This window comes from Sus scrofa, chromosome 1 (assembly GCF_000003025.6).
Source record: "Sus scrofa isolate TJ Tabasco breed Duroc chromosome 1, Sscrofa11.1, whole genome shotgun sequence".
In the NCBI taxonomy this organism is placed as follows: Eukaryota; Metazoa; Chordata; class Mammalia; order Artiodactyla; family Suidae; genus Sus; species Sus scrofa.
In genome coordinates, this window is record NC_010443.5 from 229,611,542 (window position 1) to 229,637,866 (window position 26,325).

The window sequence follows — 26,325 nt, forward strand, 5'->3', positions numbered from 1 at the left end:
GGTGCCGCAGGGAAGCTGTGCATGCAGCAGAAAAACCAAAAAGCTGTTTATGTTTTCTGAAGTTGTCAACGTTCAATGTGTTGCTTGTGCTCGTGGCTTTTTGGGAATCCCAAATTAATCGAGCCTCCTGGAGCTCTAAGAAAGCAGTGAAAAGACAAAACAGAGGCTTTCTCCCTTGTCCCTCATGAAGCAGGTGGAGGTTTGGGCTGGAACTGGCTGTTGTCAGGCACAGATAATAGAGTTTTTAGAAAAGCAAATTTCAGTTAAAAAAAAAAAAAAAAAAAAAAAAAAGACCCAGGCTGAGTCTAAAAAGACCTCCTAAAGCTTCTGAAGAGGATTCAAAACATTGTTCTGGCATTAGAAACACTTCTGGAGTACTGATCTTACTGCAGGCCCTGGTAGGATGGACTCAGAACAATTCAATTAAACCCTACCACCAACCCATATGAATTCCAAGGAGATGTTATTTTAATTGCACAACTCTGGCTTTCAAGAAATTTGCACAGATGATTACAGCTATAGATAAGTAGCATGAAAAGCATTTTTCAAATTGGAAAGGTTATTTTGCATAGTAGGCTTTCCAGTGTTTGCTGAACTGAGCATGAAACAATACACTTAGCTGTACGAACCCTGAATGTTGACTGCCCAACAGGGTTTTGGGACATCATGCTGCAAAGAATCCTAGTTTTGCTTTTTAATTAAAACTATGGCCACCCCATTCACCACTTCCTAGATTTGCAAAGTCTGACTACCTCCATGAGAAATGACTTTCTTGTACGGCTCGATGACCTTCATATCAATCCGCTGCTCTTGTTCTCCAATCACCACGGTCCTCCACAACCGGTTGTCCTCCCGCTCCTCTTCCGCCGTGTATTCTGGAATAGACTCTGACTCTTGGCCAGAATCTCTGTTGGCTGTAGGATCCTCTGGAAATGAAGCACAGAGCAGGGCTGAACAAACAAGCCCCCACAGCTGAGGGGGTTCAACAATCGGCTGCCTGCTGGCAGAGTCAACCTGATGGAATTCCCTGCTTTATACAACTTTGATAGAGCTCAATACCATTCTGACCACATAAAGGACACTCAGTGAAGTCTTAGTTCACAGAACAGCCAATCCATTGTTAAGGCCAAGCTGAGGGTGGGTGTAGTGGTCCAAGGAGGGACAGGCTGGTCCAACTCATCCTTGATCACACTGGTTGCAGACTACAGGTCTTCCTAATGAGGTGAAAGGCTATTCTTGGGCCCAAATAATCTTTTTTCCTTGGGCAAAATCTCCTAGTGTATTGTGAAGTGCTCAGAGTATTTTGGGGCCTTCAACTTAGCCTTTATGATACTGTCAGCTTAGACCCCCACTCTAAGACTCTTACAATGGGGTTGAATCCCTTGCCCTATTGGAAGCACATTTGGACATTGGTTTGGTTTTACCTCCTATAAATTCTTCAAAATATGCTACACAAAGATTTCACCATAAGTGAGAAACAACCCTGTAGACCAGAAGTGCTCCAAGGCCAAAAATCCACAAGACTCTTATTTATGGATGCCTAAGGCAATAAAAAAGCCCACTGAGCATTCTTGGGAGGACAAACTTACTACCCACCCTTGTGCACCCAAAAAAAAGCACCTATATTTAGTTTTTAAAAGAATAAGCAAAAATCATTTCCCTTTTTACTTCAAGAACAACAGTTATTCTTTGTATGTTTAGTTTGAAAAAAATGATTATTTATAGCTTTCACAATAATTCGGTGAGATGTTATCATAGTTAAATTTTCCATTTAATGAGAAATTACTTTGATTTATACTGCACTTGTTTTTTTAATGGAACTCTGATAAAAATATTAAGCATCTACCATGTATCAGGCACAATAGTAGGTATTATGGCAGACATGATACTAATCCAAAAGCTTTGAAGTAATTACCTCAAGTCACAGAGTTAGGAAGCAACTGTAATCAAGCCCTTACCTTTTCTACTCTTCTGCATTTTACTTTGTCTGATTTCTCATTCTCATTTATTTTACTATGAGGCAGTGAGTTCCTTGGGCTAAGAAATTGTGCAAGAATCATCTTTAATATCTGCCTCTACCAACCTACTCTACATGTAGCTTGGGAAACTGTATAGAGCACTCAGTAAAACCTGGGAGGGGGAGTGGATAAATAGAGCTTGGACAAGTTCCTAGAAATATAGATAATCCATAAGGGAGCTACAACAAAGCCATTATGTTCCAGAACATTCTGTAAGACATACTCAAACATGTCTGATTATCTGTGACTTAAAATAGCAAACTGATGTCCAACTGGGAAGCAAGCCCATCCTTTTTTTGCCAACACCAACAGCTACCACCACCTAGAGCCTTGCCTCACTCTGGCTTTCTCTGCGTTCCCACCAGCGCTGGCAGCAACCTTGGCTTCGGATCATGCACCACGTCACTTGTGCAAATCCATCCATCTGCCCTATTCCCCCCACTCTGGGATCCCTTCCTGCTTCTCTCTTCCTACTTGTGTTAGGGCCCTTGGACCGCTCATCTCAGCTTCCTTCCCAGGACCCTGTTTGCCCTCTGGGTTCTGCTTGCTCAGAGCTCTGGGCTGTGATGTGGGTCTGTTTTCTGAGGCTCCTGCACACAGCTGCTCTTCCCTGTGATGGACTTACCATTCCATGCACCAACCCCTCTTCACCCTGTTTGAGACTTTCTGGCCTGCTCTAAATTGACCCCAGTGATCTGTGTGGGGTTGTTTTGGCTTCTGCATGCTTTTTATTGAGGGTACTTTGCTAAGAAATTTTTTTTCAAATATTCTCTTCTCTTTTCCAGTTATAAAAATAAAACACAAATATAAGTGCAAGCAATATAGATTTTTTTTATGAAAACAGCAAAAATCACCAATGCCACTCTTACTCATTATTATTTGATGGATAGTCTTCTTCCTGTGTGCATGTGCACACACATATTTTTCCAGAAAGTATGATTGTATCTGTATATTCTGCATGTTCTATATGTACTATTATATAATGTGCTTGTACCTACACCGAATAGGCTTCTTTTCATCTCATCTGCTCATTTTTAAAAGTAGCCCTAGAATCTCCCATTTTACTAACGTCTTTTAGTTTATCAATATCACAGTGATAGAAATTTAATTTTGTTCTATTTTGTCGGTTGTTAGCCCTTATAAAGAATTTACTTCACTCAATATCACAAAAACAAACAACCCAAATCAAAAATTGGGCAGAAGCTCTAAACAGACATCTCGCCAAAGAAGACTAAAAAGCACCCAAGAAGACCAAAAACCATATGAAAAGACTAAAAATCACATGAAAAGATGCTCGACTTTGCTAATTATTAGGCAAATACAAATCAAAACTACAATGACTACAATGAGGTATTGCCTCATACCAGTTAAAATGGTCTGGTATCTACAAACAATAATTGTTGTAGAAAGTGTGGAGAAAGGGGAACTGTCCTACGATATTGGTGGAAATGTAAATTGGTACAACTACTATGGAAAGCAGTATGGAGATTCCTCAAAAAACTAAAGACAGAACTACCATATGATCCAGTAGTCCCTCTCCTGGGCGTGTGTGTATATATATATATATATATATCTCCAGAGAAAACCATAATTCGAAAAGATACATGCAAACGAATGTTCATTGCAGCACTATTTAAAACAGCCAAGACAAGGAAATAACCTAAATGTCCAATTGCCAGAGGAATGGACAAAGAAGATGTGGTACATATACACAATGGAATATTAGCCATAAAAAAGAAATAAAGCCATTGCAGCAACATGGATGGACCTGGAGATTATCATACCAAGTGAAGTTAACTTAGACAAAGATAAATATCATATGATATCACTTATGTGTAGAATCTAATTAAAAATGATACAAATTAACTTAGTTACAGAACACAGACTCACAGACCTCCAAAAACAAGCTTATATTTACCAAAGGGGGAAGGTGAGGGGCGGGGGAGGGATGGATTGGGAGTTTAGGATTGGCATTTGCACAATACCTATGCACACACTATTGTATATGGAATGGATGGTTAACAGGGACTTGCTGTATAGTCCAGGGAAATCTACTCAATGTTCTGTGATAGCCTGTATGGGAATGGACATGAGTATATGAGTAGCTGAATCACTTTGCTGTACAGAAGAAATTAACACAACATTGTAAATCAACTATATTTCAATAAAATTTTAAAAAATTGCTTTAGGAACAATTTCTGTAAAGGTATCTTTTGTGCAGAGATTGCAATAGTTTAACTTTCTAGCAGTGGAATGCTGGCTCAGAGGGTGTAAGGACTGAAAGGTTTTATGAACATTTTTGCCCTTGACTATATCACACCATAAAGTATGAGAGTACCTGTTTCCTCACATTATCAAAAACACTAGAGGTTATCAAAGATTTTAACCCTCGAAAATTTGGGGTGAAACCTCTCTCTGTGTTGTTTTAATGTATATTTCTTTAATTATTAAAGAAGATAAGAATTAAATGTTTTGGGTTTGTCTTTCTAGGGCTGCACTTGAGGCATATGGAAGTTTCCAGGCTAGGGGTCAAATCATTGCTGCAGGTTGCTAGCCTACGCCACAGCCACAGCAATGCAGGATCCAAGCCATGTCTGCAACTTACACCACAGCTCACGGCAATGCTGGATCCTTAAGCCACTGAGTGAGGTCAGGGATCGAACCAACATCCTCATGGATACTAGTTGGGTTCGTAACCCGCTGAGCCACAACAGGAACTCCGAGGCTTTTTATGAAGTGTTATTCCTAATGTCACAGAGAGTGAGAGCAGCCTGGGAACTCCATAAGCTGCAGGGCAGGCAAAAAAAGAAAAAAAAAAAAATTCATGAGGTTTGAACTTTTAAATTTTTTTTTTAAGCCGAAGATCTTCTTTATTTGCACTGCCTTTTAGAAATCACTCCCAGGAAGTAAACGAATGTAAACATTATTCGTGACTTATATGATCACAAACATAGGCATAGTGCCATGAATCTTGATCAGGCTATGTATTAATCTAGAGTATCGATTTAGAGAACATTAGGTTGAATGCTACTAATTTAATTTCTGGGAGGGCTTTTAAATGACACTCATCATTCCAGGCATGTTTAGTATTATGCTAAATAACCAAGAGGATTTATAAACTAGCTTTTAATTTTCATTTCTAATATACCTCTTATCTCTCCCTTTTATGCTATTGCTTGAGTCCTAGGTACATCTTGTCTCCAGGCAACTACAGTGACATTCTAAATGGTCTTCCTGCTTCCATTTTTTTCACTACCAATCTGCTGCCCCCATTTGAACTTCTTCTTGTTGGAGGAAAGACACCCTGTAAACAGTTAAGAAAGTTTTTAAAGTTCCTTTAGGTGACAAAGTGCAGGTGGTACACAGTTAATTTAAATGTAAAAACTCAGCAAAAATACAAAGAAACATCATTCTTTCAGGACACATCATCATTATGTCAAAAGGTTGTTTTGTGGGTAAAACAGAATAAACTTTACACTTCATTAGTTTATGTGTTGTTATTATTGTTATTATTATTACTTTCCTTTTACGCCCACGCCTGTGGCACATGAAAGTTCCCAGGCTAGGGGTTGAATCGGAGCTGCAGTTGCCAGCCTGTGCCACAGCCACACGGAATCTGAGCCGCATATGTGACCTGCAGCGCAGCTTGTGAGGGTCCTTAACCCATTGAGCAAGGCCAGGGATTGAAACTGCACCCTCATGGAGACTATGTAAGGTTCTTAACCTGCTGAGCCACAATGAGAACACCACACTTGATTAGTTTATATGCAGAGGTTAAAACATGGAATTGATCTTGTAAACTGGTTGCTTGCCTGTGAAAATAAAGGAAGACTGTGGGTAAGGAAGTTAAATGAAGTGACTCCCTGATTATCTGGAAAAAAATGTTGGGGTACCTTGGTCACATAGGAAACTGTCATTAGGGGTTAGTTTTTAAAAAGATAGCTTAAATGGAGGTCACTAAACATCACTTAGGGGTCTAGGAAGAAAAAAATGTAAGAGCGCATGAGTGTTTCTTATAACATTCTTATCAGAAATATTCAGGCTAAAATTCTTTATTATTTTTCCATTTCCCTTATGAAATACCCTTGCTAAGACCTGAATTATGGTAAAAATAACTTTGCAATTGGTTTGGAAAACAGAAATAGGTCATCATTTTTTTCTGACCTTTGTTAAGTTTTTAAGTTTTGAGGGTTGGTATGATAAAGTATTAAAACAAAACAAAACAAAACAACCTTAGATCTCCCTTAATATGACAGACTGACCTCTTCAATCCTTCACTATCTTCATACTTCTGACAGCTTTGGTATGTGTAATTATCAAAGGAAATCAAGCCTTACTTATATTGGAACTTTGAATGATATTTTCCAACTATTTGGACACAATTATTAAAGAAAATAGCTTGGAAGAGAAGACCAGTTTAACATCTTCGGATCGTGAGCTTTAAAAACTTTCCATGACCAAAACCACACTGTGGGCAAATAACCTGAGAGGAATGTTATGTTATCAGTAACAAAAAAAAAAGCCAGGAAAGTGGTGTGACCATCCTTCAAGCACGTGGTGTGACCATCCTTCAAGCACGTGGCCGTTCAAGTTAAGGGCCCTCACGTCACTTGAAAATGGCTGTATGAAAGGGCATGTAAATGTGAGGGTTAGTCACCAGGCTTGGCTTCAGGCATGGTGGCCTAACTAGTAAAAGGCCTTCCTAGTTACCATTGGTAAATTGACGGAGAAGGAATGTGGCCCAGGAGTTAAGGACAACAACTCATTTTTCTAGCTATGTGACCTTAGGTGAATTATTTAACCTCTGGGGAGAACATAATACCTATTCATCGAGCTGACATGAGGATTAATATAGTTAACATTTATAAAGCACCCAGCATCCGGGCACAGAGTAAGCACTATGAAAATTGTTCATTAAATAAAATTAATTAATGACCGAACACTTTTGAAAACTTACGCCTTAAAAACTCCAATTTAGTTTAGAATCTATGTGCCTAGTTCGAAATGCTCACACAAGAAACAAGCAAGCAACAACAACAACAAAATCAAGCAGCTTTCAAGAATTTATTTCATACTTTGGGACTATAATGTATTCCATCTCTCGTCTAGAGCCAGTTATCTACATCTGCGTGTTTCTAAAATACAGCTATCCAGATGTACTTTGTGTTTTCAGTGCTTAATTTTGTTGTTTGTTTAAAGAGTGTCTAAACATATACCGTTCACATCAAAATCAAGGTGAATTTTAAAATTCAACTTACATTAAAATTCTCTCCTTTGAGTTTAAGACCTAAAAGCAGGGTTGTGGCTGTTAAACTGGTTCCTTCAACATAACTGTGTTGACTAAATAAAAAGAACTATGTCAGCAAGTGGCAGCTTTAATTACCAGTTTGCACAGCCACCACCACTTTGCTTGACAGTTTTACTATTTATAAAAATAAAAGGTTCAGATGTGGTGTGACACAGCTCTCCAGGGCAATGGGGCAGTGCAGGAGGAGAGGGAGGGATCAGCAGGGCCATGCCACAGCTGTCTTCCCTGGGATTTTAAGTCAAGCATGATTTTTACACTTGAAAATCTATTAGCAGGAGAAGGGTTCGGCCAGCTGGGGGCAGCTAGGAGGGATGGAGTAGCTGGGGAAGAGTGATGTGGCAGAAAAGAGTAGGAATTAAGACCTTTCACCTCCTATTTGTGTATTTCAACCCACAGAGTCAAATATCCCAATAACTATAAGAACCTAAGAACCTGATAAAAATGAAATGTAAGACCTCTACTTAAACATAATAAACTGTAATATAAGGAGGTTAGCCACTTCCGTTTTCTTAGCTGGAGGTAATAAAGCCTTAGGCTCTGTGAAGGCAGGTCTGCTGGTTGTGATTGTAGCCATGGTGGTTCAGTGACCACTGGTTGAAATAATTAAGTAATATGATGGTGACTCCAAATTTCCTAATTATGCTCATCTATGAATGAAACTGCTGGAATTACCATGGCTCTGAATGTCGGGGCATCATTCAATTGTGGCATTTCTTTAAAAGAATTTTTTTTTAATATTTTTAAAAAATTTATTATAGTTGATTTACAATGATCCTTCAATTTCTGCTTACAGCCAAGTCACCCAGTCATACACACACACACACACACATACTTTTTTTTTTCACACTATCTTCCATCATGTTCTAACCCAAGAGATTGGACTATGCTATACAGTAGGACCCCATTGCTTATGCATTCTAAATGTAATCTTTTTTACTTAAATAATTTTCACCAGGTAGAGAAGCAATAGCTGAAACCAGGATTCTCTTACTTTTAGTTTCAAATATTATAAAGTCAGAGAATGCCACTTTTCTGTAAAACTGAAACTACAGGATGTCATTTGTTTAAAGCAAATGCTTTGTATTTGTGTGTATTTCTTAACAAATGCAATTTCATTGACCAGGAGAAAGAATCAAAATGAGGCTAACAATCATATTAGGGGTGTCAGTATTTGATCCAGCAACTTTGAATTTTCTTCTTTTTTATTCTTTCTCTATCACACCCTACTCCATCCCTCCTTCCTTCCTATTTTATTGGTGATAAAGCAATAAACATTTTATTAGGACCAGATGTTCTAGTGGAAAGAGAGAGATCATAAACATGCAAACAAATACTTAAATGATTTCAATTATTTTCATATGGAAAATAAATTGAATACTGGGATAGACAGTGACCAGGTTGGGGAGGGAAGTGCCTTTGATTATGGAAATCAAGGAAGGCCTCTCTGAGGAGGTAACATCTGATTAAGATCTGAGTAAAGAGAAGGAGCCAGCCATGTAAAGATCTGCGGGAAAGAACAATCCAAACAATGGGAGCTTGTACAAAGAAACTGGTAAGATCTCATTTCTCCACTTCAATTTGCCTTCCAGATTAAATTCTCTCTCTGCAGGAGTTTCCGTTGTGGCTTAGCAGGTTAAGAACATGATGTTGTGTCTGTGAGGACACGAGTTTGATCCCTGACCTCATTCAGTGGGCTAAGGATCTGGAGTTGCTGCAAGCTGCAGTGTAGGTCACAGATGTGACTCAGATCCGGTGCTGCCATGGCTGTGGCGTAGGCTGGCAGCTGCAAGCTCCAATTTAACCCCTAGCCCAGAAACTTCCACATGCCATAGATGTGGCCTTAAAAAGGTTAAAAAAAAAAAAAAAGGGTATCTCTGCAAATTCAGCCCCAATTTTCTTATAACACAGCATGTAAGTTTTCCAACAACCTCACCCTTGCACAAGGCCTGGGATAAAGTAGGGGGTTAACAAAGAAGGGATGGTTATGTATGACTTCTGTAAATCATACCTGTCCTGTCAAGCTCTAAACTGTCAACCATGGCCACCTATGACCTGAGATGTAAACAGAAGCTTCTAGAAATCATAGAAAGGTATTCCCAACACAATGAGAGGTTTGTTCCTAACGCCACTTAGATGACATTAGATAGCATTAGATAATCTTTCACTTTTCATGTAACTTTGGCCTTGCCAACTTGGCGACTTACCATGCCCAGTGTACTCAAAAGAATCTGCCTCATCAGGGGTATCAAGTTCATCCACATTGATATCAATTTCATCTGGACTGTCCAAGTTATCATCAGAGAGAATAGACCCTTCACTTTGGTCCAGAGACAGATTGATATTGGGGGCCGTGAGTTTGATTCTCCGAGGATGGGAGTCATTAAGATCCAGAGAATTAGGAGGTTCTAAAGAAGATAAAGAAGAGCCACATTAAGTATCAGATCATACACATGGCTGCTAACAGTGGTTGTGGGCAAACATTTTTTTAAGGCCCTTGCAGCAAAGGCATACCTGCTAAAAGTTCTTATTTGGGATCTGGACCCCCCTCTTGATCAGCAGGCCTCAGTACTGGCTCACCCTGGGCACATCAGCCCTAGCCATAGAGAAATAGGAAGTGGGAGCCATTGCTAACTGCCCCTGTTCAGATTTTAGAGCTTGACAAGGATACATTATTGAATTGAATTTTGTATGCACATTACATAAGAAAAACCATTAAGCTTTACATACAACTTCAAACAATTCATCTAGACTTTATATTCCTATGGGAAGGAAAATACAAACTTTATCTGTTATGTTTATTGACACTCCCAAAATACTGCTCTTTCGCTCCTGACAACTCTGTGCATCACCTGCAGTGACCTTTCTTAGGCTGGCATTCTTTTTTTTTCCCAGTAAAACTGAGGTATCCTCCTAGATTACATTCCTTGATCAAGCAGTCAATACATCTTATGCCAACACTGCTTAACACTTGTTCCTACATCCTAGTGAAAGGCTTATCATGTAAAGTTCATGGAAATAGCTCCTAGCCTTTCAGCACAATATGCATTTTGTTCCTCAAGTGATTTTCACTTAACAGAAGCAGAACTGGAAGAAGCATTTTAAACCAAGTTGACCCCAACTAAACAATGGTAGAAAAATACCCTAACAAAAGAAATTCTAGGCTTCCCATTCACAAAATGTTTTGAAGGCCATCTGGTATACCCATCAATTCTGGAATTCTAACTCTGGTCTTGTCCTAAGGAAGCTTAAACTATTTCTTTGTTAAGGTTTTTCTGTTTTATTATTTTTTTCTGTATAGACTATCACATAAACTGTGGTTCGAAGTATTATTTTATGCATTACTTGAAAAAAGTTTCTATTTTTATAAGTTTATAAAACAGCGGGCTTCTGTATTATAGGGATTCTCAGAGCAGTGCTGTCTGAATTTTTTGTGATGATAGAAGGGTTCTATATGTTGCTATTGGGCACTTGAAGTGAGTGCAAATGAAGAACTGAACTTTTCAAATTTATTTTAAATTTTAGTTAACTTAGCTACGTGTGGCCAATTGCTACCCTGTAGGATAACCAAAGCTTTATTGCCTTTATTATTCAAAAGTGAATTGTGAACTTTGAAGAGAGGAGTAGACATACAGTGGCTACCATACTTATTTGGCCATAGAACATTTAAGAATGGTTATGTCACATGATCAGTACTTTGAAGAATGAACTTCATTTATTTTTTTATTTTCTTTTTAGCTGCCCTATGGCGCATGGAGTTCCCTGGCCAGGGATCAGATCTGAGCTGCAGCTGTGACTAGAGCACAGCTGCAGCAACACTGGATCCTGAGGATTGACTTGCATGCTTCCTGGTGCTGCAGAGACACCACCGATCCCATTGTGCCACAGCAGGAACTCTTGAAGAATGCACTTTAAATACTTGAATAGAAAAAAAAAACTATTGATGCCTTTCTTCCTCAATTCTAGGCTTGGCTGATAATGTCAGGGTTCAGGATCTTGGTGTGAACCTATTATAAAGTGGGAGTCACATAGGTTGCAACTGAAAACTTTGAATTCTTTTTCACATATGTCTTGGTTTGTAATTTCTTAGAGTGTAGTTTGTTGTGTTTTGTTTTTTAAATAATCAGGAGACTGAGCATTCTTTTTTTGAAAATTTTTTTAATTTTTATTTTCTGTCTTTTTAGGGCTGCACCCATGGCATATGGAGGTTCCCAGGCTAGGGGTCGAATAGGAGCTGCAGCTGCTGGCCTACACTACAGCCACAGCAACACCAGATCCAATCCATGTTTGTGACCTACACCACAGCTCACCACAACACTGGATCCTTAACCCACTAAGTCGAGGTTAGGGATTGAACCTGTGTCCTCATGGATACTAGTCAGATACGTTTCCACTGAGCCACGATGGGAACTCCTAGACTGAGCATTCTTGATAGGACAACTTTAATTTTACAGATTTTCACACTTAAGCATTAATTTGGTGAACTTAGATGTTGGTTGAACTTGGTACTATGATAAAGAGCAGCTAATTATCACAGGAACTGAAAACACTGGCAGAGCTGGCCCTGGCCTGGGAGATAAAAGGTGGCCCATACTAGGTTAACGATTCAGTTGAAGTCTGAAATTAACCACAACAAGCCTCACACCTATTCCCCCCTCCCTTCAATTTTATTGCTGACGTTATGGTTCTCTCACTGAATAATGAACATGCTTGGTTGTAGGATACCACTGAAAGAAAGGAATGAACACTCTCTCACCAGGCCTCATGTCTGCAGCAGTGGGACTCAGCATTCCCTCCTCAAAGGGGATGTCCATTCCTTCATCCTCTGACAACAGTCTGAAAGAAAGCAAAGCCAACTGTGTCAAAAGCAAACACAAGGATGCCAGGGTCACATTTTCAATAAACCAAACATGTGTACAGAATCCACTGGAAGTAGCCCTAAATTGGAATAGAGACTTTCCTGTGAATAAGGACCATGGACATGAATTTTTCTCTGCACATAATGAGACGCTTCTCCCACCAGCTCCGAAAAGTAAATACACCCCAAGTAGGAAATTCAGAAACTGAAAAAGCAAATAACTTATAAAATATGCTTAAGGGACATTAAATCTTTTTTTTTCCCCCAAGAATAGAGGCAATATATGTGCTTTGGAGTAAGGACACACCTGACTTTGCATATATTTCTTTCTTGGTGTAATCTTGCGCATACTATTTAACCTGCTGTGGGCAGAGGAAAGCACACTACGCTGAATTCTCTCTCTCTTTTTTTTTTTTTTTTTTGCTTTTTAGGGTACACCCGCGGCATATGGAAGTTCCCAGGCTAGGGGTCAGATTGGAGCTGCAGCTGCCAGTCTACACCACAGCCACAGCCACGCAGGATCCGAGCCATATCTGCGAACGAACCTACACCACAGCTCACGCCACACCAGATCCTTAACCCACTGAGCAAGGCCAGGGATCTAATCCGCAACCTCATGGTTCCTAGATGAATTCGTTTCCGCTACACCATGACAGGAACTCCTCAGCTGGACTCTCTTTATCTGTAAAATAGGGATATACCACCTACCTCACTGAGTTGTTGAAAGACGAAGCAATGAATGTAAAGTGCCTAACTGATGCTAGGTACCTGGGAAATTATGATGTTATTTTCCTTCCTTCTTTGACTCCTTAAAGATTCATTGCACATCATATACTGGTGAAGATGGTTCTGGTCACGAGTTATCATTTTTTCTCTCTCATCAGTGTTGAACACAGGATTGTTTATTTTAGTTCACCTGGTAAGACTAGTGGAGGCGCACAGGAAAATATTGGAGAGAACTATAGCAAATCCATATGCTCTTAGAGGAAGCAGATCACTGTTCACAATGAATTTCCCTTGACTTATCGTTATCTCCTGACTCTCGTTCAATACATCCCCACTTATCACCATCGTACCTTTTTATTCTTGGAGGCTTCCATGTGATTTCACTCATCTAGGGTGAATACTTCTGACATGGGTACTAATCTAAACTGAAACATGATAAACCTTAGTGTTAAAGTTCTACATTTAATCTGTCCTTCTGTCTCTTATCGCAACCCCTATCCACCTCAATCTGGATCTACCAAACATTTGGAGTTTGGCCCCTTAATGATAGATTTCTTCAAGATCCAAGTTAAACCCCTTATGGTCAATAAAGCCTAGGATGAAAACAAAATTCTATGTCCCTAGTGATAACTGTGCTTCATTTATTCAACAAATAGGTATTGAGTGTCTACTCTGTGCTAAGGATATAGGAGGACAAACAGACCAGCCTCATGCTTATGGTGAAGATGGGATGATGGAGTTAAAAATAATGACTGTCACCAGCCACTAAGGGTGCTGGCCTTAGCTCCAAAATAAATATGAAGGGTTTAAAAATGGATAAATAGTATCTGTCTTAAAATCACGTAGGTTTTTCAAATGTTTGCACGTTATGGACAACATCATGGAATAACTGAAAGAGTCCTTGATACAAGGTTATAGTTCTACTACAAGCAGATTAATCCTGAGAAAATTAGCTGTCTGCGATTTTAAATGAAGGCACTAACTACCCAACATCACAGCAACTGTGGAGAATTAAAAAGAATAAATAAAATACATATGAAAATATGCTAGAGATTATAAAGCATTGACTAAGTTTAAGGTATTGCATTCCTTCATTTAAAAGATAAGGGCGGGATTAGTGATTTAACAGAAGTATGTGTCATGATTAGACAAAATATAATTACGGTTGCTACCACTGTATGAGCCCAGGTAAGGGAAAATTTCAGTGCTACACAAACCTCCATAGAGCCTGCAAGTGCCCCTGGACTCACTGGTTAGTGAAGAGAGCTTCTGTCTCCCTCTCAATGCCCCTTTGCGACACAGAGTGGAGATCCTGTAAAGAAAGTTCTAGAAAGCCAGAGGTGGTATGGGCAAAGGAAAGGAAAAGCTGAAGCTGTGATCAAGTGGTACACAGAGGAGAGGGTCACAAACACAGGCATGTTACAAAAGGACATGGGGACTTTTTTAGGAAACCTCAGGGTCAGAAAAGGAACCCTGAACCAGAACAGCCCAGAGGCAAACCACAGAGAAACCTAAGTTGTGTGCATTGTAAATACTTAACTGCATTCATACAGGAGGACTATAAATATTTGTAGAAACGAAGGGGCCAAAAAGAGTAGCTGGTAAAGAAAGCAGGATGGAATTTTACCATCAGTAATAGAAGCCTCTTGGGATCTTTTAGGAGACAAATCATTCCATCATGAAAGTATGCAGTTTACCTTACCCACCCATAGCCACTACTTAATTTGGAGTTTTCTGTATACAGATTGGAACTACAAAAAGGCTGAAGGAGTTGTAAACACAAGTCTGACTCTACAATGGCTGACCTGCTCAACAGGTGCATGGCTCCACCTCTCCATCTAGAGGACGGATCCAGAACTGTTTGTTTGCTGAATGGTTGTACAATCAGTATCATTCTTCACCAAATATTTCCGGCTTTCGCCTTTTGGGCACATGGTAAAATTATACTTTCCTCTCCTCCTCTGAAATTAGGGAGGTTGTCAGGCTTACTCTGATGAATGAAATGAGAGCAGAAGTGGCAGGTGTCCTTTGGTGCCTGTAGAGGAGCTCCACTCAGTGGCTGTGAGGAGCAGAGCCTCTACTAAATAAAGCTTGTCGGATACGTGAGCAAAAAGAAATTTTTGTGTTTTGCCCTGAGATATTGGGTTTCTCTGTTACCACACACTAATCCAGCCCATTCTGACTGGCAGAGCTGACTTTATTATTTGTTTTGAAGGGAACATCTGACTCACACCATGCCCTGATTTGAGTAACCCCATTTCCCACAGTCTCAACCCAGGCTTTGACATCTTTTTGTCTTGGTTGTTAAAGCACAAAATAACATTTTAAACATGATGATAAAGCTCAGAAGAGCACCAAATGCTTTCCATACCACCTTTATGGGCTTTTCATAGCTACTTAGCACTTATCAATTTACTTAATGACTTATTTAGTTAAATAAGTTCATTTTGAAGGGAAGGTTTGTATCACTGTACATATAGAAACTTAAGAGTCACTCACCTAAAAGAGTCACATAAATTAAATGTAATCACAATAAAACAATGCTATTAAATTCAAGGTAGAACCTCTGGGCTCATAGTCTAAAGATGATGAAACGTAGCTTGCAGAGTTTGGGCTGGACACAGGTCTTAAGGCCCCACAGGAAGTGACCTCCAGGTGCTAGAAGAAAGGCCTAGACCTGAAAATTCTAAATAAGGCTATGGCCCTTAAAGAACTGCCCTCCTAATGGAAAGGAGGTGAGAACAAACTTTATCCTCTGGCCTTGGAAAGCCCAGTTTGCCTGGAATCTTGGGTGGAAAATAAAAAGCAACCCATGAGAACTAGCGACATTACTTACATACCAAGAATGTCTCAATGAATAGTACCTGAATGATATAGGAAACACAAGTCAAGAAATTAAAATTAAAATTCACCTAGGACCATTGAAGGCCTAGAGTCCTAGGGTTTCAGAAGAACCAAATGTGAAACCTCTTGGTAGTGCTAGGATTTTACAATCTAGGATTCAATAGAAATCCACTTAGGACAAAGAAAAAAAAAAACAAAAAAACCTCTCAAAGATGAGCTCACACCAAAATCTCAGCCTTCACCTCCCAAACCACAAACTCTACTAGGAAAAAAACACTATGAGGGATTGCCAGCAGATGCCATAAACAGAAGAACTAGCAAGAAAAGTCTTTTTAAAATAGGAACAATATGAAAAAGATCACAATAATTAGAGAATAACGTTTAAACCTTCATGGTGTTAAAGCACTGAGATTTGTTCCTCATAGGAGGTAAGTGTCATTTACCCCAAGCAGCCATGCTGCTTAAAAAAGGAATATCTAAAAATAATAATGCAAAGTGTTGACAAGAAAGTGATATAAAAAGAAATACCGGAAAAAACATTAGCCACAGGAAAGAAAGTGTCAAAATATTAGTATCAAACAAAATAGACTTTAGGCAGAAAAGCATTATTAAGGCTTAAGACAGTTATTATTTTATGATGAAAGGAGGAATTTTCTCAGAAGATATAATGATCCAGGGTCAATATGTTTAAAACAATATAGGCCAAAAACAAAACTCAAATATAAAGAAAAATTAATTGCATGGGGGAAATTTGAACATGTCTCAAGAATTTATGTCAATCTGAAAAAATGCATAAAGATACAGAAGGTCTGAGCAAAGTACCAACATAGCTGGATCTAATGTACAGATCTGCACTCAATAAAAATACACAATTTTTTCAAACTCATGCAAACTATATAGAAGGTCTTGTAAAATAACAAAAGTCAATATTGAATGTACCTAATTCTCTGACATAACACTAAAAAAATCATAAAGAGACAGTCTGGAAACTGAAAAGCACATTTGCAAGTAACTGAACAATAAAGTCCTATATATCAAAACTTGTGAAAGAGGCTAAAGAAATCCCTGGAAGAAAATAAATAGCCTTGAATTCAGATATGAGAAAATAAAATGGACTGAATTAGCTAAGGGTTCGGCTTAATCCGGGAAGTTGGAAAAAGAACCATGCTCTTAGGTGATTCAATGCTACTTCTACTAAATCTGCGCACATCTCTAATCACAAATACCATCAAGTGGGGAACAGTGACATAAATGGGATTCTCCAATTTGAGAATGGATCCCATGTGTATTAGTTAATTCTGAGTTTCTGATACTTATGCCTCTTAATAAAGCAACTGGCATGCAGTACTATGGCAGTCCTGACACTGCAGAATAAAGGACTGACCACAAAAGCAAAACTTTGAGACCTGGTTAAATGTACCCTCTTGCTCTTAGACCAGGTACAAGGTAAGGCCCATTCTACCTTTATATCCTTCCAGCATGTCTGAATCTGGAGGGATTTAATTGTTGTAGGATTAGCCCTGTTCGAGATCAGGTTCCTTTTAATAGCAAATGAGCAGTGAACCAAGACTTGGCACACACACATACAGCATTTCTAGAAGCTAATGTTTCCTGACAGGCATGTACACCCAGCAGCAGGTAACATCCCTGTTTAAGGGAATAATCATTCTTATCAGATGAGCCACTAAAAAAAAAAAAAAAAAAAAAAAAAAAAACAGCTGCACAAAAGTAGGGTTGAAGGTTAAGGATGTCAATTGTTCTTTAGAAAAATACTGGATGGTTATGCTGATATATTTTGAGAAATGATTACATAATAATAAGGTCCTTTGTGTCAGAGTTCCTAAAACTTTCCCAGCTTCCTTCTAGTCAGGTAAGATGCCCTGGACTGATAAAGCTGCTTTCTCTAGAAATGAAGAAATAGTGGAAAAAGAAAAAGAAGAAAGAAAACTTTTCATGGGATGTTTGCCTGTCTTTGTTAAGTATATAAATTAGCCCTTTAAAGACCAATGGTTGGAGAGTTGCCATTTTGGGATCCTTGTTTGATAAAATAGGCTGCACAATTTAATGCAAGGGGACATGCCACTCTGAGAACCCCCGGGCACTTATCACCGCCTTCTTCTAGGAGCCAAGACAGAGGCTGCACTGGGATTCACACTCAGCTTTGTCAAGCTGATGCCTAGGAAAGGATGGGAGCCTAGGTCTGCCAACAGGAAGCTGGATTTGAGTGTGAAATGAGGCTCTTGGCAACAATTAGCTACCCAGCTGGGTCTCACTTAACTCTAGAAAAGATAAATGTAATGACTCCCCAAGGCAGCCAGCTGAGGCAGATAAGGAAGTGGTGAGAATAGGGAAGGTAGCCAGGAAACTAAAGGAAGACAAGCACGGAGCACTCGCCCAGATACTACCTCCTCTAGGGATTTATGCAAAACCCCACAACCCCCAGAACAGAGTGTCTGTTCTAAGGAACCTAAGAGGAGAGGACATAATAGAGTCTCCTTATCCAGGGCTGAATTCTCAAAATGTGCAGGTAGCAAAAATCACTTGTCCAAATGACCCTGGAATAGCATGCGTGGTAATCTTAAGAGCACTAAAGTTTGAGGAATACTGAGCAGGAATAGACAGAAAGCCTAAATATCAGTTAAGCCATTTGCTTTTCTTTTGATACCTAAATCCTTGGCTTCGAACAGGGCTGCATGGAGAATTCTACCTTTTGCCACAGGGTACATGCTGTTTTCTTTTTAACATGTTCTCTAAAACCTTAATACATATTAACAATGTGTTTGTTGAGAAGATTAAATTAAATGGCATAATCTTACATCGCAGAGGGGTGTACACTTGCTCATGAAGCAAATTTACAGTTTACAACTTGGATTACTCACAGGCACTTCCAATTGGACATGGACAAAATTGAATTGAGCATCTTCCACTACACAGATCTGCTACGTCTTACTTCTCTGTGGTGGTTTTTAAAAATGTCCACACACTCTTTGACACTCCCTTCAAAAGTTGGAGCCTAATCCCCCTTTCCTAAGTGTAGACTGAATTTGGTGCCTAGCTTTTAAAGAACAGAATAAGGTAGAAGTGACTATGTATGACTCCTAAGACAAGGTCCTCAAAAGCATGTGGCTGCTTCTTTGCTCTCTTGGCTCACTCGCTCTGGGTGGGAGAAGCCTGTTGCTGCCATGCTGAAAGGACAATCAAGCAGTCCTCTGGAGAGATCCATGTAGTGAGGAACTGAGGCCTCTTGCCAACTTCCCTGTGAGTGGGTCCCCTTGGGAGCAGATCCTCCAGCCCCCATCAAGCGTTCAGATGACTGCAGTCCTAGCTGATGTCTCGACAGCAGCTCCTAGAGTCAAAACCACCTAGATCATCTACTCTTGAATTCCTGACACACAAACCATGAGAGAATACATGTTGGTTGTTGTTTTAAACTGTGAAATTTTGAGCTAATGGATTACACAGTAATAATCAGCTAATCCCTTCCTCAACCCAGTGACTATCTCTACTGATCACAGACCTTCCAAATTAACATTCATTCTCACTTCTTCTTTTTCTACCATTTCTTCCCAATTCAGCAACCATCCAGTCCTAGAGATTTGCCTCATCCTCTCTATTTTCACTGCGAAGTCCATTTTTCTCCTTGCAAAAAACTCTGTTCTGCTTTTATTCCCTACCCTCTCCAAATTGCTAACTGAATATCCTTTTCAACATAACCTTCCTGTTGAAGTCCTTTCAGTGTTCCCCGTTGCCTCAAGGAAAGGGTCCTGGCTCCAGAGGATGGCTCGCCAAACTTCATTGATTGGGCTCCCTCCCACTGCTCACTCATCACTTGTCATTTTCTTGTCCTTAGACATCTCAGCGACTGAGTTGATGCCCAACCCACAGAGCTGGGTCAACTTCCACAGCACCCTGAGGTCATATCAAGTGGGTATTTTTCATGTTTTGACAATCATCTGTTCATAGCTTGTCTGCACCCCCCACCACCACTCTTCACCCTTCCACATATGCACGCAGAGGTCCTTCAGGGCAGGTGCTCCCAATGCTTGGCATGTGTGCTTAGCAGAAGGCCTAGCATGTGGTGGAGGCAAATAAATAACTACTGAATAAACACCCTTATTTAGAGATGTGAGGATGCCCTGCTCTTCTGGCAAAGCATTCTTCATAATGTTACCACATATTGCAACTTGACCACCACCATTCTCTACTGACAAATTACTTCCAATAACAAGTTGAGCTTTCTTCAAAACATAATTTAGAAATGTGAGGTGACTCTTACAGAAATGATATCACAAAGGAGTAATCACTAAAACATAATTAGATGAGGTCCACCCAGTGTACAGTTTATGCTGGGAGCTGTGCTGTAAGAAAGGACTCCACCTGATGACAAAGTCCAGGGGATTCAGAAGACGGAAGTCCACCTGATGACAAAGTCCAGGGGACTCTGAAGAAAGGAATCTGCCTGATGACAAAGTCCAGGAGATTCTGAAGAAGGCTCTGCAAAACAGTACATCCACTAGGCTTCGAAACCCCCACCAGGCATTAGAGACCAGTGCCTGGAGATACATACCTTTGGCTTCTGTTCTTTTGTTTTTAATAATTGATCCATGCCTTGCTTACTGTGCCTTAACTCTGTGTTCTTTTTGCCTTAAGAAAGGAATTTATTATTCTCTATTTAAGCTTCAACCTATTTTTGTTTCTTAGCCTTTAGTTTATCTTTGGAGCTATGGCTCCATGCTGTCTACTTCCAAAATAATAGCTTCTGGGGAAGTTTCTGTTTTTTCAAATGATGATCTTAGATAATATTGGCATGCTTTATTTAGGTAGCACAATTATTTAGTTTTTACAATATAGTATGCAGGCATTAGGAATTGATGATTATTATTACTTTATTGTATAAGTATAAAAATCTATCATAATGTTAGAAGTTACAGTAAGATTGTTGCTAGGTGGTAAACAGACATTTGCGTTAAAGGGCAGTGAGGTGTACGTGACATTTACAAGGTTGTTTGTGACCTGTATGTGCCTCTAGCTTTCTGCTTATTTACTCTTTAATGGGTTTAGGGTGTATTTTACACAGATCATGCCCCTTTTGTAATCTGTAAACTTAATCTATAATTTTTGGAACATGTGCTTCTTAATCTTTAAATTTAATCTGTAACTCTGGAAACATTTCAAGATATTGATCTTTTACTGCTGAAGTAAGCTTAAATTTTTTTCCTATATAAGTTGCCACTGTTCACCAATAAATTTGAGACTGCTTGAGCTCTACTAGAGAGTGTCTGCGTCTCCGTTATTCTTCCTGCGCCTGCCGCCCCTTCTCTTCGGGACATCCCCCTGACCGCCGGGGCTGGACCCCAGCAAGTTTACAGAGCCCTCTCTTTCAATGATAAAAGCACCCTGATGATATTAGGAGCAATGGGGGTAAGCATGCTAAGGAAAGATGAGGCAGAGGAGAAATGAGTGGTTGTCTTCAGAAACAGTCTTCAGTGCTAGAGTCAGCAGTTTCTGTAGGATGGCCAAGTGACCAGAGTCTCCACTGGTCCTATAACTCCTACAACACTGCCCACCCCAAGGTTAAGCAGCTCAGCACCACCTGGACTTTCTCCTTTGTGCAGACCAGTCTGTAGATACCTCCCTGCCCCACTCTCCTTCTCCAAGGAGATACGCTCACAAGGATTCCTCTCCCCAGCAGTGAAATGCCATGGCTGCACTGCCTTAGTTTTACTTCCCCCTCGTCCCTTAAGCATGTGGACAACTGACACCAAAAATACGAACAACACTCGTTCAAATGCTGCACAAGCAGTTATATCTGCTGATCCCCAGGGTATGGCAGGGGAGAAAAGTCTTGGACTTTTCTAGAGCTGTGGTCAGCAAAGTTTTCCTGTACAGGGCCAGAAAATATTTTGGGTTTTGCAGGCCACACAGTCTCTGCCACGACTACTCAAAAGTAGCCATAAACAATAATGCAAATGAAAGCGCACAGTTATGCTCCTAGAAAACTTTAGGTAGAAAAATAAGTGGCCAACCAGATTTGACCTAGAGGTCAGTTTGCTGAACCCTGCTCTAGATGAAAACAACTTTGAATAAAGTTTCATTTCTCAAAAGGGAACTCTCCTACACTATTGGTGGGAATGTAAACTGGTATAACCACTGTAGAGAACAGTATGGAGGTTCCTTAAAAGACTAAAACTTGAGCTACCATACAATCCATCAGTCTTACAATTGGCATATATCTAGAGAAAATCATAATTAGAACTAAGATATACGCACCCTAATGTTCTCTGCAGCACTATTTGTAATAGCCAAGACATAGAAGCAACCTACATGTCCACTGACAGATGAATGGATAAAGAAGATCTGGTGTATATATACATACAATGGAATATTACTCAGCCATAAAAAAGAATGAAATAACGTCATTTGCAGCAACATGGATGGACCTAGAGATTATCAAATAGGGTGATGTTAAGTCAGACAAAGATAGAGAGCATATGACATCACTTATAGGTGAGATCTAAAAAAAAAAAAAAAAACAAATGAACTTATTTATGAAACAGACTCACAGACGTAGAAAACAAACTTCTGCTTAACAAAGGGGAAAAGGAAGGGAGGGACAAATGAGGAATTTGGGATTAACATTTGCACACTACTATATAAAAAACACATAACCAACATGGACCTACTGTACATCATAGGAACTATATTCGATATCTTGTAATAACCTGTCACACAAAAGAATCTGAAAAAGATATGAATCTCTTTGCTATACACTAAAACTAACACAACATTGTAAATCAACAATAAAAAACACAATAAAACAAAACAAAACCAAACCTTGGGAGAAGTATCTAACCCAATCATTGAGAGCTTCCTGCAAATTTGCCTCTTTGGGAGATAGAGTACTTTGCACCATTTGCCCTCAGCTTTGAACTCTGGCTGTCTATTTCACTAAAGAGACTAAAGGAAATTTAGTCTAATTTAATATTCCACTAAAAGAATTTTTCCACTCAAATAATGTATTTCTTTGCAAAAATGTAAAGGATAGTCTAAATGCTCAACAGAGGTATGATTAAATATAGCATGAATTTCATCACTGTCTATCAATGCAAAACATTTCTAAATGTATTGACATGAAATGGCATCTAAGACATATTTAATAAATAAATAAAATTACAAGGTGGTATGTTTAGAATGATAGAATTTGTGTAAAGTTATGTACATTCATACATTTTTTTTGGCATAAACCATATCTAGAAAGAATAGAAATATACTATTAATAGTGGTTATGTGTATGGAATAGGTATAGGGAGAAAGAGATTTTTTTACTTTTTTTCATTTACTTTTATGTGTTGTTTCAATTTTTAAAACAAAAGTATGGGCAACATTTTAAAATAAAGAGATAATTTAACTACAATAATATCCTCTAAAGGTTTCTAGAAATCTTGACTTGGACAAATTCAAGTTGACAACAGAAAAAAAAAAAAAAGACTCAGAAGTAATTTCAATTGCTTATCAGTAGCAATTACATGCTGTCACATCCCACTGCCATATTATAAGGGCTCTTGATGTTTTCCAAACTGAAGTAGGAGAAGCAAGCTTTGAATGCCCATGAAATGAAATGTTAGCATCACTGAAAAGCCTTGTCTTGGCAGAGGTGCTGCTGCCCCCTCTGGTCACATATATGAATAACATCCATTCATCCTCACCAATGTCTTTTTAAGGTCAGATTTCTGCAAGCTAGTGGGAATATTAAAATAAATAAGCCACAGCCATTACCTGCTCCTCAGGAAACTGCTGATTCAACTTTTGCAGCGGGTTGTTTTAAATTTATCTAATTCTACCCTGCTTTGCAGTCTGTATCTGCACTTTTTAAATCGTCTCTCTTTACCAATTGTCTATTCTTTTCATTTTGGTTCCTTTTACTATTTCTTTATTTGCTTACATTTTCTGCTTTTTGGTTTCAGTTTTGAATTTTGTCTCTTAAAAATCTTTTTCTTAATTGGTTCTGAATATTTTACTATTTTATTTCTGTTCTTCTTTTTCCTTAAAGAAAAAAACAATAAAAACCTTGTTCCCATGTAGTATCTGCCTTTATACTTTTCAAATTAGCATTGTTTTTTTGTTTGTTTTCTTGCTTTTTGCCTTTTCCAGGGCTGCTCCTGTGGCATATGGAGGTTCCCAGGCTAGGGATCTAATCAGAGCTGTAGCCACCGGCCTATACCAGAGCCAGAGCCACATGCAACCCGAGCCACATCTGCAATCTATACCACAGCTCAAGGCAATGCTGGATCCTTAACCCACTGAGCGAGGCCAGGGATTGAACCCACAACCTCATGGTTCCTAGTTGGATTCAGTAACCACTGAGCCACGACGGGAACTCCAGCACTGTTTTTTGATAGCATTCTTTTAAGGCATCATTTTCTGTTTTTTGTTTGCCAGATAAAAAAAATGGGCAAAGAAGGAAAATATTTCCATCTTGATAGGCCGACTAAGGACTCCTAAAGGGCCACCTGGTATTCCGTTCCCCAAAGAATCCTGGGCAAGGGGCAGGGGGTGCAAGGCGGGGGGCGGGGGAGGTGGTGGTGCTGAGAGCACTGCCTGGCAGTGCCCAGTGAACTTTTGTTGAATCAATACCTGCTGGAAGTTCCAGTGTTTTGTGCATTCGGTAACACCATCCCAGTTTTCTACATTTCCTTCATGGTGGGCTGACTGTTCCTCATTTTCCTCTAGCATAAAGTTCTTTTACCTTTTCATTTCCACAGTCACTGGCTGTGGTGCCCTGGGGACCCCAGGAAGCAGGCCATAGCAAGATACAGGCAGATTTCTGGAATTCACTCCTGCAATAAGCTCCCCATGAGCCAAAACTCATGATTGACAGGGACAGACACAAAAAGGGACACAGGAGAAAGATCTGTGCCTGAGTGTTCCAATCCATCCCGCTGGCAAAAGACAAACAAACAGAAGGGGTGCTTCTGGTCATTTGTTTAAGCCAGCGCTTCTCAAAGCCTGTGCCCAGAGGAGAGGCTCTATAGGCCTATGTAAGAGGGCTCTGTGCCTATTAAGTTTGGGAAACACTATATATTATATCCTTCTTTTGAGACTTTAAAATGTGTGTGAACCTGTCATAGACTCTGAGATGTCATATAGAAAATAAAAATGTTTGACTTTGTTTACTTTTTTTTTTTTTGTGGAGGGGAAGGGGCACAGTGTATATAGCAGCTCGATGTGGGAACTCAATTCCCAAACCAGTGATTGAAGTCAGGCTGCAGCACTGAAACTGTTAGGTCCTAACCATCAGGCCACCAGGAAATCCCTGTTTACCTTATTTTTGACTAAGGAATCTCTTTTCTTCTTTTCCCTTTCTCTTCCTCCCTTCCTTTCTTCCTTATCATGTTAATGCAGAAAAAAAATTGGACATGCACAGCTCTAAGCCACAATCCACTGAGATGTGTGGGCCTCTCTGCACATCTGCACTTCTTGGACTGCACTTACCATAAGTCTGGCAAATGCAACTTGAACTCCTCATGCTATTTTTCCTTCTTCCGGAAAGAGTACAGGATAGCAGTGGAAGCCTTGGACTCTGGAGTCAGACTTTCTAAAATGTGTGACCTTAGGTAAGATGCAGAATTCCTTTGTGTCTCAGATTTCTTTGGGGACTCTGGATTCCCTCAGATCCTCAAATCAAAGCTGAAATCAAGTTCCCTCATACCTCTATCCCCAACCTTATTTTCCTGCAAGGAGACCACAGCCAAGTAAGAAAAACCAAGGAGGCCATCTATCACGATGGGGTCAATAGGATCAGCTCACCTCTACCTTATTAACCATGTAACCATGAAAGTTAGTTGTTGAACTTTTTTTTTTTTTTTTTTGGTCTTTTTAGGACCACACCTGTGGCATATGGAGTTTCCCAGGCTATAGGTCAACCCTCACCACAGCTCACGGCAACACCGGATCCTTAACCCACCGATCCTTAACCCTCATGGATGCTAGTCAGATTCATTTCTGCTGAGCCACGATAGGAACTCAGTTGACCTTTCTAAGACTTAATTTCTTCAACTGCAAAGCAAGTCAGATAGGAGGAATAGTGTGAGACTGCACAAATAATGAGCGAAGTATTTGGCAAAAGTTCTTTACAGTATTAATATTACTCCTACCATTATTAGAGGATTTGGGGCTCAACTAGGCTTCCCACACTCACTGTGAATCTCCAGCATGGTCGTGGAATCCCTGAAGTGACCCTTAGACTCAACACTGAAGAATGACAAGTTAAGTGTGGGGCCTGTCACCAATCACAGAACCAGCAGGAATTCCCAGACACCTACTTGTTATATTCCTAAGGTCACTGTTATGGGCTGGATTCCCCCCATCCCAAATTCATGTCTTGAACCCCTAACCTCCAGTACCTCAGGGTGGAGCTTACTTGGACAAAAAGTCTTTAAAGAGGTAATGGAATTAAAATAGGGTCATTGGGGTGGGCCTTGATCTACTATGACTGGTGTCCTTACAAGAGAAGTGGGCCCAGACACACTCAGGACAGAGACCATGTGAAGACACAGGGTGAAGGCAGCCATCTA

At 39.7% G+C, this 26,325-nt stretch overlaps 1 protein-coding gene across 1 annotated transcript in view; it reads right to left on the reverse strand.

Annotated features, from left to right (window-relative positions):
- Positions 1-26,325, reverse strand: part of PRUNE2 (prune homolog 2) — a 270,779-nt gene that overhangs the window by 33,098 nt on the left and 211,356 nt on the right. The window contains 3 exon segments of the mRNA XM_021065057.1: positions 753-926; positions 9,531-9,731; positions 12,080-12,159. Coding sequence (XP_020920716.1) covers positions 753-926; positions 9,531-9,731; positions 12,080-12,159 — 455 coding nt within the window.